The sequence below is a fragment of the Bombyx mandarina genome, chromosome 25 (genome assembly GCF_030267445.1).
Source record: "Bombyx mandarina strain Sakado chromosome 25, ASM3026744v2".
Classification (NCBI taxonomy): Eukaryota; Metazoa; Arthropoda; class Insecta; order Lepidoptera; family Bombycidae; genus Bombyx; species Bombyx mandarina.
The window spans coordinates 4,621,433-4,634,689 of NC_143231.1; the positions used below are offsets into that span (position 1 = coordinate 4,621,433).

At 41.4% G+C, this 13,257-nt stretch overlaps 1 protein-coding gene and 1 long non-coding RNA gene across 3 annotated transcripts in view; both read left to right on the plus strand.

Moving 5' to 3' along the window:
- Nucleotides 1-13,257, plus strand: part of LOC114243887 (autophagy-related protein 2 homolog A) — a 66,126-nt gene that overhangs the window by 43,645 nt on the left and 9,224 nt on the right. For both annotated transcript variants that reach the window (XM_028175533.2, XM_028175534.2), the window contains exons 26-34: nucleotides 1,190-1,398; nucleotides 1,743-1,880; nucleotides 2,019-2,214; nucleotides 3,540-3,707; nucleotides 4,216-4,375; nucleotides 6,307-6,477; nucleotides 7,249-7,420; nucleotides 9,166-9,312; nucleotides 10,332-10,459. In XM_028175533.2, the coding sequence (XP_028031334.2) occupies nucleotides 1,190-1,398; nucleotides 1,743-1,880; nucleotides 2,019-2,214; nucleotides 3,540-3,707; nucleotides 4,216-4,375; nucleotides 6,307-6,477; nucleotides 7,249-7,420; nucleotides 9,166-9,312; nucleotides 10,332-10,459 (1,489 nt within the window). The remainder of the gene's footprint in view (nucleotides 1-1,189; nucleotides 1,399-1,742; nucleotides 1,881-2,018; nucleotides 2,215-3,539; nucleotides 3,708-4,215; nucleotides 4,376-6,306; nucleotides 6,478-7,248; nucleotides 7,421-9,165; nucleotides 9,313-10,331; nucleotides 10,460-13,257) is intronic.
- Nucleotides 4,386-5,505, plus strand: LOC149499829 (uncharacterized). The gene is made up of 2 exons (XR_016325469.1): nucleotides 4,386-4,685; nucleotides 5,246-5,505. It is a non-coding gene; the product is annotated as an uncharacterized LOC149499829 (long non-coding RNA).

Consider the following 13,257-nt stretch of genomic DNA (forward strand, 5'->3'; position numbering starts at 1 on the left):
CCGGCCCACTCGACTTATGGACGTCCAGGAGTCGGAGCTCCCGCCTGACTGCACACTGTGTGAAGCAGATCTCCGGCAGGGAGCTATTACACCGGGGGATGTTCGGTGGTGTGACACCCCCGTCGTCCACAGTCGAGTTCGAGGCGAAGAGTTTGACCAGAAGGTCAGCCTTCTCTTTCGCACTATGGGCCAGACTGTCATCGGACTTGCATAGTGGTGGGAGACTAGACCTGCAAAAGTTTCCTTCTGCAGCTTTGGCGAGCGACCAAAAAGCACGGCTCCCAGAGGGATAGCTCTTTAGTCGCTGGCCAATTCTAGCAACGTGCTCCGACTTCGCCCTGGCAATAACCTTCTTGTAGGACCTGGAAGCGGCGTTATATTCCTGCCTTTCCTCTGAAATGTTAGGGTCCCCCATGCCGCGTATGCGGACCGCTTAAGGTGTGCAGCATCCCTACTGGCTTTGTTATACCAGGGTCTGCCGCGACCCCCAACGGGCACCTCAGAGGAGAGAATAAACAATTCCATCCCCTGGAGCACTACGTCTTTAAGACGGTCCGCACAGACGTCAGGATCGGTAGAGGAAAAGCAGAACCGTCCCCATGGGTAGGACGCGTAAAATTCACGCAACCCATCCCAGTCTGCCGACATATACCGTCAAACTCTTCGATACCCGGTCGTCGTTCGACGACCAGGACGAGAGAGACGGATAAGGCAGTGATCAGATCTTTCCAAGCGGAGCGTCGACCACCACACTGTATCCGGCTGGATCGGTGGTCAGCAGAAGGTCCAACAATCAACATCTGGGAATCAATATCTGGGACACGGGTGGGCTGTGTCACCAGCTGGTAGAAGCCGTACGCCAGGGCGAAATCGTAAGCAGCCCGACCCGGGAGGTCAGTGGTTCTAGACCCCAACCACTCTTGGTGGTGAGCGTTAAAGTCTCCAAGAACCACCACCTCCGCAGATGGGTACTGCTCAAGCACGCGGTTAGTCCCCTCTTGCACATACTCTATCAGAGCTGAACCTGCATCACTGTTGTGGGACCTGTACAGGCACGCGTAGACTCGGGTACAACCCCCGTGATCTACGCGTAGCCACAAGAGGGATTGAGAAATGAGATTCTTTATTCTATCTATTCTTAATTCTATTATTTTCCAATAGTGAATGTTATGGTCTTTTAATTGTCAAGGTTAAATCCGGCGGCGATGGGAGCAACACCGACGACGAATACTGTTTCGTGGAGACCCAACCCAGCAGTCAGGACAACGATCTGGATGAGCCAGTCGTGAACTGGATCGGTTCAGGGCCGGCCTACATGTTCGACAATCACTTCAGCGTTCCCGCTGCTAGGACTGATGTACTTAAAGCACCGAAGAGTTTCCCATTGCCGATGTTGCGGTAATAAAAAAACTTTTTTTTGGAGTAGTTTTGTAAATTTTTTATTTATTGCTTTGATGGTTGGACGAGCTCACAGCTCACCTGGTGGTAACTGGTTACCGGAGCCCATAGACATCTAAAGCGGAAATGCCGCTACCCACCTTGAGATATCAGTTCTAAGGTCTCAGTATAGTTACAACGGCTGCCCCGCCCTTCAAACCGAAACGCATTACTGCTTCACGGCAGAAATAGGCGGGATGGTGGTACCTATGGGCGCGGACTCACAAGAGGCCCTGCCACCAGTTTACTGGTACATTATTTGAATAATAATAAGAATAAATTTTGAATGAATTGATTATTTTCAGGTACACGTTGTGCGAAATGAGCATCACATGGAACATGTACGGGGGCAATGACTTCCGTAATCCCGCCGACGCGGTATCTTCCAAGAAAACGGTCACCATAGATGACAATCGTAAATTAGGATCCCCTACCTCTGTAAAGTAAGTGATTCTCTCTTTTTTTTACCTAAGCTGATGTTCTAGAGAGACTATATCAGCGTCACCGGGCTAGTAGGAAGGCCGTGTGCTCGTTTGGTCACAAAAGTGTGAACTCATGAGAGACAAATCTCAAAATTACAGGCGCAGTAAAGACTACGAGCCGTACGAGAGCGGCCGCGCCATTGCAGCCGCGTACAGAAGCAGCGGGGTCGGCTGGGCGGCGGGCGCCGACCGAGTGCGGACCAACACGCGCGCGAGCGTGAAGCGCAGGGAACTACGCACCAGGGGCGGACCTCAACGCGACCACAAGACGAAGGTCAAACTGTGCCTCACTAAAGTAAGTCATTACAGATTACATTATCCCTCCTGATTCATTAGCGGTGCTTTTAGGTATCACAAGCACCGGTCACCGTCCTCGTCGAACCCGTCGCTTGCGACGAAGGTCTCGACGAGCGAATTAACCGATAAACACAGCCCACTGAGTTTCTCGCCGGATCTTCTCAGTGGGTCGCGTTTCCGATCCGGTGGTAGATTCTGCGTAGCACTGCTCTTGCTAGAGTCATTATTAGCATCACTCAGGTTTGAGCCCCGTGAGCTCACTAGTTAAGGTTACGCTGAAATAGCCTCTCAAGGCTATCAGCTTAGGCAGAAAACTAAGACTTTTAGGTCAAGTCTTATTTTAATTTATATTCTTATTTTTATGAAATATTAAAAATAAAGTGAAATGAAATGAAGATTATTAATCTGAGACATTAATTAACTGAGATAAAATTAAATGAAATGAGATGAAATTAAATTAAATGAGATGAAATGCTATGGGATGAAATATAATCTCAGTAAAATTGTGGTTATTTACTGACTTTTTCAGTGGGCTTTGGAGGATCCCGAGAAGCTACGTCCAGCGGCTTTGTTTCATTTTACCACATTTGTGCACTTTCACAAATATTAAACAGTAACCATCGTTATTACACATTAAAATTTTAAATTTTAATATATTAAAAGTACGGTATCTATAAAATCGCTCATTATGGTACTTCAACGACGACTAACGTCACTTAAGGCAGTATGCGAGATAGATTCCGGACCAATGAAGTACAAAACTAAAACTCTTACTTAGATTTGCATATAGAATATTCTAATCTTTGTGGGGGTGATAAATATGGTAGGCAGCGGCTTGGCTCTGCCCCTGGCATTGCTGAAGTCCATGGGCGACGGTAACCACTCACCATCAGGTGGGCCGTATACTCGTCTGCCTACAAGGGCAATAAAAATAAAAAAATAATAATAATAATGTTAATTTTAAATGCCCAGCGAAGCGGACGGGTACAGCTAGTTTTTAATAAATATATATTTAATTTTTTATTTTTTTATTGCTTAGTTGGGTGGGCGAGCTCACAGCCCACCTGGTGTTAAGTGGTTACTGGAGCCCATAGACATCTACGACGTAAATGCGCCACCCACCTTGAGATATATAAGTTCTAAGGTCTCAAGTATAGTTATAACGGCTGCCCCACCCTTCAAACCGAAACGCATTACTGTTTCACGGCAGAAATAGGCAGGGTGGTGGTACCTACCCGCGCGGACTCACAAGAGGTCCTACAACCAATAATGTACTTTTTTTACATGGTATTTTTAATAAATCCGAATGTTTTATCGGGACAGGTGAAATTTCAATACGAGGTGTATCCTTCTGGTGGCATGCACGCGTCCCGGCAAACCCTCGCGATCAGCAAGATCGAAGTATTGGATCAGCTTGAGTGCAGCGACATCAACAAGCTTCTCAGCCAGTACAAGTTGAAAGACGAGCCGGAGAGAAAAAACGCCCATATGGTAAGCGAACACGATCCATAATGCGAAACGAATAAGGTACGTTTTTCAATTTCCCTGAAATCCGGTGCAGACAAGAACATTTGAAGAAGTTCGTGTTTAAAATAACTACATACACAATGTATCTAAAGCAATAGCATTTGAATTTTAATTTTCAATAACATTTATGAATAAAATCTATATGTATAAAAATGAATTGGTGTTCGTTAATCTCGCTAAAACTCAAGAACGACTGGACCGATTTGGCTAATTTTGGTCTTGAATTATTTGTGGAAGTCCAGAGAAGGTTTAAAAGCGAGCGCCATCTGCCATATGTTAAATAAATATGAAAATGTTCGGAAGTAAATAAAAATAACAATTTTGTTTTCCCTTTGATGTGTCCCCCGTCGAACGGATTCCTTTTGTTTGTTTGTTTTAAGTTTATTTTATACAATAGTTTAGGTGTTTTCTTTATCGATTGAGACACTACGGAGTCTGCCGGATCAGCTAGTTCAAAATAAATACATTTCAGTTAGTTGTGAAAGCGGTACACCTGCGTCCAGACCCAGCACTGACGGCCCAAGAGTGCTGTCTCAAGATATCTCTGTTGCCGCTCTGGTTCAACCTCGACCAAGACACGTTGGGCTTCTTGGTGGGATACTTTTCTAAATTAGGGTCTGATGAATGCAGCGGTAAGTAACTCTTATGATTAATTTTTTTTTTCATATACCTTAGGCTAGTTTAGTGGTGAGAGAATACAGAAGCATATTGTCACGGAATAGATAAATAAGGTTGGAATGGTAATGTAGGCGGGGCAAGCGTGCCACAGTTATGATTGTACAAACATAACTCGACCGATTCTTTCATTCACCGCGTTTAGTGCGCTTCGGACTACTTGGGCGAACAGATCTCCGCTTTATAGTGCCGTGTTGTGCAATTATAACTTGTAAAACAAAAAAATCAGACCTCAAGTATAGAGCGAGGAGGTATATCTTTCGATCGGTAAGTCGCAATTACCATTTAATTACAATATTATTTGTCTGAAACATAAAAATATACTGAGCATTATGAAATTCCAAACATTAACAATATTATTGCAGCAAGTTATAAATAGCATACATTGCGCGATGTGTACTCGCCCAATGAACGCAATGACCAAGTCAGCTTCCAATGTACTACATGCATTGCGTTCTCTACACTTCAATCTTTGAAATTTCGGCCTTTGCCCTGATTGGCCGTGGTGCAGTTTGTCGATAGTGAGGTGACCATGTGGTGAAATAAAATCATCGACAGAATTCTCGACTATATTTACATTTGACATGGATAATTTTTGCATTATTTTATATTTAATTAATGATACCTAGTATATTCTTAGTGAGACGTATTTTGAGTAAAATAAATATGTATTATTATTATTGAATTATTATCATTGAATTCATGTGAAGGTATAATATAAAGGGACATGTAGACCTCTCATTTACGAGTATTTACTATATTGTCTAAGACGTATTAAAATCTAAGTAAAATGCTATTTGACTTATGCAGTAAATTAAAAAATTTAGGTTTCCTAAAGAACCTAACGCCAGGGAACAATGGATTGACGTGACAGGTAGAGGAAACTGGAGACAAAGACGAGTACTATTTGCTCTAAACATTTTACTGAAAATGATTTTACCATAAAAAAATCAGAATACACTTAGTTTTGAAAAATTCATTCGCAATTAATAGCAAGCGCCAACTGCTTAACAAATACGTTTTATTCCAGGGACAGTGACTATTTGTAATTAATAAAAGTAAAATAGTTTTCTTTTTCAATATTTATTTCATGTTCCATTTCGCCATTCATTCATCAGATAATTTATCGATAAAGAATATCGATTTTATCAAGCACTAGCGTGTATGAACATTTTTATTGCCTTTTTGCGTGTGTGAGTGTGTATGCCTACGGGTGTTTTGTGCTAGTTGCGAACGAATATCTGTCCTGAGATTTATGTGTGGGTGTTTTTGTTGTGTGCGAAATACTTGTAATCACAGTATGTGTATGTGTAGAAATTAAAATAGTGGGGATGAAGCGGCGACACTGGTTCTAATACAAAATTAGAGCAAAGGCCTTTCCAACCTTATTTATCTATTCCGTGCATATTGTGTCCTTATGAGTAAATTCCACTATCCTCGTGTTGAGATTCACGTTATGATATCTATAGGTCACGGTAACAATTCAACATCAGAACGCTTTTCAATTCGGTTACAAAAGTTTTTTTTTTTATTGCCCTTGCATTCAGCAATGCCAGGAGCAAAGCCAAGCCGCTGCCTACCGCTTAATACTCTACACAAATCTTGTTTGAAGAAGGACATGTCATAGCGGGAAACACCGTGGAGGGGAGCTCATTCCAAAGCCGGATGGTACGTGGCAAAAAAGATCTCTGCAAACGCACTGTGGATGACCGCAGTGGCTCCAGGTAGTATGGTTGAACTCTACTCCAGTGGCGGGCGATGCGATGGTAAAAACGAGATGATGGTATCATCTCGAACAATGCCTCAGGGCACTCCAAAGAAACTTCCAAAGAAAATATTGTTTGTAGATACTGACTATACCAATATATGTGGGTTTCTTTATTCTCAGGTGAAGACGACTCAAAAAGCGTCGGAGGTCTGTCGACGGACTCGAGCGGGTCGAGACAGACCACGCCCACCCACCGGCCCCCCGTCATGACCATCGCGAGCCACCTCAAGGACCCGCCCCCCACCCCCACCTCGCTGGGGGACGCTGATGCCCTATCGCTCAACGAAACTGGTACAACCACTTATAGTAAATAACCTAAACATTTTACATTCAATATCCCCTTACTATAGTTAATCTTGAATGTTCTTTATAGTCGAAATAAGTATGAAACTAGATCTAGTACAGTGTTAGCTGTGCGGAATCCTGGGTGGTGTGTGCTTATAGATAAGATAAAGATAAAGCAGTCTTTACTAACAATCTTACTTTATATTTAGGTACATACTATTAATGAAATTTTTCTACATTTACATTTTTGACATTGGCAAAAATTGTTTTGCTTTTGCTTATAGATAGATAAATCAACATAATGTTATTCCACTATTATTACCTATAACGAATGTTATAATATAATAATAATCTGACATTTCATTAAGTTAACGTTGGCAACATAGGCCTCGCAAGAAGACGTGTTGCCATACTGAAAAAAAAAATTGCGCTCTCACTAAGCATCTAGCATAGAAACAAAACGGTCACAACGAGCGTGCTTCCTTTACTCTTTTTTTAATTTTTTATAGCTTAGATGGGTGAACGAGCTCACAGCCCATCTGGTGTTAAGTGGAGCCCATGGACATCTACAACGTAAATGCGCCACCCACCTTGAGATATAAGTTCTAAGGTTTTAAGTATAGTTACAACGGGCAGCCATTGTAACTAAACCTTCAAACCGAAACGCACTACTGCTTCACGGCAGAAATAGGCAGGGTGGGTGGTGGTACCTACCCGCGCGGACTCACAAGAAGTCCTACCACCAGTAAAATTAAAACACCCACATTTACCTTGAAGTGCTTCGCGATGAAGAGCCTCTAATGGAGACGTACGAAGCGGAGCGTCTGGTCTCCGAGAACCTGATCCAGCTCGAGGAAGACTTCAACAAACTGGGCATCGATCAAGGGAAACCGGCCGCGAAGCTACCAGTCGACGCCGAGCCCGTTGACGACTCGCCGATTTACTTCAGGTAATCAGATATCGGTATAATAAGGTTGGGGAAAAAGTATTTCCGCATTATAATATGTCATCATAATCATCATCATTATCCTGCCCTTCTCCCAGTCACCTGGGGTCGGCGCAACATGTTTTGTCCTTCCATACTCTTCTATCATATACCATTTCTTCGCTCACTCCCCTTTTACCCATATCGTCTTTCACGCAATCCATCCATTTCTTCTTAGGTCTATCTCTTCCTCTATATCCTTCCACATTCATAGTTAACATTCTCTTACCAACCTCATTTTCATCTCGTCTCATCACATTATGTCCATACAATCCCAAACGCGCACTTCTCAGCTTCTCTATCACAGGTGCCACTTTCAGACTTCCTCTAACATATTCATTCCGTATTCTATCCATTCTCGTTACTCCACACATCCATCGCAACATTCGCATCTCTGCTGCATGCAATCGCCTTTCATCCGCCACTTTAGTGGTCCAACAAGCTGATCCATACAAGACTGCAGGCCTTATAATATGTATAAACTGGTAAAAAAATCTCTTTAGCTATACTATTTGTATCTGGTAATCTGTAAATGACCCCAAAATAGTTTCGGCGCATTTGAAAAAAACTGGGTACCTACACAAAAAAGCTCAATATTTGCGCTCGGTATTTTGATCAGAAGCTCCGAAATTTGTGTAGCAATGGGATCATGTCCCTACCTACAAGATGGCAAAAAGTTATCGAACAAAATGGTAGATACCTACATACTTTAGTTAAATGTAAATAAACTATATTAAAAAATTGTGTGAATTTTCTTAAAAAAATGCGAAGGAACTTTTTCCTCAACCTATTACATTGATAGTTCTCGATAACCTCAGAGGCTCTAGACAAAACATCCCACATTGATCGTCGTGGCCTAAACGATAAGACGCCCGGTGCATTTGTATCAAGTGCTGCAACTGTGCCGGTGTTCGAATCCCGCAAGCAGGTACAAAAAATTTCGATTGAAATACGTACTTGCTACGTGCTCACGAATGATTTCCACGAAGAATAACATTTTGTAATAAAAATTTGAGTAATTACTGGTGTTAGGGTGTCTTGTAGCCCGCACGGGTAGGTATCACTAACCCACTATTTACCGTCATAGTATAATCAGTCTTGTAGACCTAATGTCATGAGGTGGGCGGCAATCACAGAACACTGTCGACGGGTGCCGATAACCACTTAACTCCAAATAGACCGTGGACTCGTTCATCTACCTCTGCAATATCTATATATTAATACGTGAAGCAAAAACTTTGTATCCCTTTTTACGAAAATTGCGCGGATGGAGGAGTATGAAATTTTCCACACTTATAGAGAATATAGAGAAGAAGTGCACAATGCTAATATTTTTTAAAAATAATGCATAAAAGATACATTAAATCAATAAAGAAAACATTACACACACTACATACCATGTATTTGACGCACACACGCATGCATACTATTTATTGTCAAACTTTTGTTCTTGACGTCTGTTGTCAAATTGAGAATAGATTAAATATTGTTTGTATTTGTTAATATTTTTATAGTGTAGTCTTGGCGAAATTTGTGATTATAGAAGTATAAAATACAATCATAATAGTGTACAAACTTACAATTCCAATTAATTATAGTCGAATTTCGACTACTGCGGGACCTCTAGTTTGACAAAAATTTGCGACATGCGCCCTTTTCAAATTGCATATTCAATTAAACATGCCATATTCAATCTTCTCGTGAAACAGACGCGTGGTGTTTTCCCCGGAAGTACCCATACGGTTGGACTACGTGGGCAAACGTGTAGACCTGTCGTCTGGTCCGGTCGCTGGCCTACTCATGGGACTGGGGCAGCTCAACTGCTCCGAGCTCACACTGAAGAGGCTTGACTACAAGTACGTACCCTGCTACCTACCTACCGTAGCGTACCGTACCCTACCGTAGGTACCACCATCTTGCCATTTCTGCCGTAAAGCAGTCATATCTCAAGTTGGGTGGCGGCATTGACGTAGGGCTCTGATAACCACTTAACACCAGGGCCAGAATAATAATTTAAAAAACATGTGTGCTATTCACACATTCTTTCATTCTTACTGGTGGTAGGACCTCTTGTGAGCCCGCGCGGGTAGGTACCACCACCCTGCCTATTTCTGCCGTGAAGCAGTAATGCGTTTCGGCTTGAAGGGTGGGGCAGCCGTTGTAACTATACTTGAGACCTTAGAACTGATATCTCAAGGTGGGTGGCGCATTTACGTCCTAGATGTCTATGGGCGCCAGTAACCACTTAACACCAGGTGGGCTGTAAGCTCGTCCACCCATCTAAACAATTAAAAAAAAACATGGAAGAAGTGAAACCTACAAAGATAATGAGACGAATGTAAAATTTCGGGAAGAGGATAATTATTATTGTAGGTTTTAGTAATGATCATAACGATACAGAGTTTGATAATTATTTTACCTTTCATTCGTATATATCACATAGATTTATTCAGAATGTATTAAGTACGAAGATTAGGTACGAAGCAGAGCTAAAAAGAGAACCACGAATATAAGAAACACTGTATAATGCTTCCTGTCTCATTTTCGCCCACATTAAATCTTATGAATTTATATGTCTGTCTCTTTTTACTGTCGCTATTTCGTTTCAGCGACTTTCGAATAACAACATATCCATCGAACCCGTCGATGGCGATGAAGGGCTCGGCGAGTAAATTGACCCACAGACACAGCCCACTGAGTTTCTCGCCGGATCTTCTCAGTGGATTGAGTTTCCGATCTGGTGGTAGATTCTGCGAACCACTGCTCTTGCTAGGATTAGTGTTAGCAACGACGTCAAGTTGAAATGGTTTAGATCATCAGTTTAGGTAGGAAAAAAAGATGCTAAAAAATGATGACCGATTTTGTTTTTTTGCAGACTTGGATTGTTGGGCACGGAGAAACTAGTTCAGTGGGCGTTGCATGAATGGCTCTCCGACATAAAGAGACATCAACTACCGGGACTACTCAGTGGAATAGGACCGATGCACTCGCTTTTACAACTCAGTAAGTTAATCTAATGCTTTCTTGTCTACTTATTCGTTGGTAGCCTAAAGTGCTATACTTAAACAATTACAAACGTGCGAAATGAGTCATAAATCATTTTTATCAGACCTCTCGCTCACACGTATAGGCATATCGGATCTCTCGCTCACACTTGTCGTGTTGTTTGTATAAAATTTAAATCAATACAATTACACTAAAAAACGTTATTTTTTTTCCGCGTTACTTTTTCATTCGTTAAGCACTATCAACACATTATGAATAACCGAACGAGTTTGGGCGTTAATGTCGCCCTTTAATTTTAACATGGTTAAGTTATCGAATAATGCTTCCATGGTTCGCGTAAGATTGTCTAATTAACTAACTACCTCAATTTTTACAAACACCTACAAGCTACATTTTACATGTACCAGTCATCGACGACCACGTCAATTGACCACCCGAACCCGAGCGGCATCCCTTTATCGATATCGAGTTGCGCGGCATTGTCACATTCCTTTGACGTAATGTTTTATGACTCAGTTCGCACGTTTGTAATGGCCCAAGTATAGTCCAACTATGCGCGGACGGCTAAGCGAGCTCACGGGTTCGACCTGAGAGGGGCTAATAATAGCCGTAGCAGAAGCAGTGCCTCGCTGAATCTACCACTTAGAAGATCCGGCAGAAATTCAGTGGGTTAACTTGCTGCCTTACTGCTTGTTTCACGGCAAATTCAGACCGATATTCTTGAATAAGTAACAAATATTTCATTCCCAATGTCTAGTTATTACTAATTATGAATCATTTGTTTAAATGTCATTGCATATTCCAAAAATCTAACAAGTGTATAACGAATGTTGAAAGCACGTTCTTCGACTTCAACTAAAGCAACAATCGTTCGTGAAGAGGAAGTCTGTTATATAATATTGTTGGGACTGTCACACCAAAAAGCACTATTCGGGCTTATGCTTAAGTCACATTTTTGCACGGAACGCGATGCGACATAAATCAAAAGTCAACTTGACAAGACTTGCTGTAAGTATATACACCTATCTCAGGGACGTCTTAAATTAGGATGGGGCCCTTAGGCACACAAGAATTTGAGGCCCTTTTGGAAAGTAAAAAAGCGAATTATAATAACATTTTTTTACTGAGTGTGACCATTTATTGTAGGTAATCAAATACAGTATGATATAATATGTCATTAATAATATTAGAATGCTGCTGGTTTTTTGGTTAAGATTTCGATAAGGTTTCTTTCGGGATGTCTGTTGAGCAAAATCTTCTATTATAGGCATAGTACATGATTTGTAAATACCTTCTGATTACTGATTTGTGAAAAAAGTGTAATGTGCCCGACAAAAATGTTTTGAGAATAAGCGTGTGAGAGAAATTGTCGGTCTTTCGGGGCCCCCTGAGAATGGGGGCCCTGGGTACGGGCCCCGTGTGCCCTTATGGTAAAAACGGTATTGACCTATCTGCCCGCGTGGACTTAAAATACGCTCTATCGCTTGACGTTACGAGATTATAGACCGTGAATTTACTAAAGTAAATAGTGCTAGTCCTTTCAAGTAACTTAAAAAAATGATAATAATATTATATGAAAGAATTATATAATATATACTTTATTAATATTATAAACTAGCGGACCCGGCGAACTTTGTTCCGCCACACGGTTTGTTTCAAACACATCAACCGGTTACCTTCAAAATTCTACTATAATTAACCATAGATCGTTTAGCTGTCAGTTGATATCAACCGGTTAACTTCAAAATTCTACTATAATTACCCATAGAATATATTACGTTTAGCTGTCAGTTGCGTTTTGTTATTCCATATCAGTTGCGTTTTGCCATACCACGTTTTATGTCACGTCCCATGGGAATGTGATAAAAAGTATCCTATGTCCTTCTCCTGGTTCTAAGCTACCTCTTCAGCAATTTTCAGCCAAATCAGTTCAGCCGTTCTTGAGTTATAAATAGTGTAACTAATACGACTTTCTTTTATATATAACTAGTCAAGTCATAAGTATTGTCACACAGTAAAAACTTTTCTTTTAGAATGCTGGCCGCAAAAAAGTTTATTGAATTCGAATTTCGAATTGTTTATGAAAATAAAAATGTATACTTTTACAATTTTACTCATTTTTAAATATGGAGTGGACGCTTAAAGAAGACCGTGTTGCAGTTATTGCGTTGCATCGTTGCGGTTACGCGCCAATTCAAATTTTTAACATACTGAAAAATTTGAATATAACCAAAAGATTCGTTTATCGTACCATCAAACGATACAATGAAGACTCTAGTGTAGATGACAGGTCAAGAAGTGGTCGCCCTCGGTCTGTTAGGACTCCAGCAGTGATAAAAGCTGTGAAGGCGCGAATTCAAAGAAATCCCAAACGTAAGCAGAAACTGTTGGCCCTTCAGATGGGGTTAAGCAGAACCACGGTGAAAAGGGTGTTAAATGAAGACTTAGGGCTTCGGGCATATCGAAGAAAAACAGGACATCGTTTGAATGCTCGTCTAATGGACTTGAGACTGAAGAGATGCCGCGCTTTGTTGAAGCGGTACGCGGGAAAAAAATATCGGGAAATTCTTTTTTCGGATGAAAAATTTTTTACTGTAGAAGAGAGCTACAACAAACAAAATGATAAGGTGTACGCACACAGTAGTGAAGAAGCGAGCAACCGTATTCCGCGTGTCCAACGAGGTCATTTTCCATCCTCGCTCATGGTATGGTTGGGAGTTTCTTATTGGGGCTTAACAGAGGTACATTTTTGTGAGAAAGGTGTAAAAACGAATGCAGTTGTGTATCAAAATACA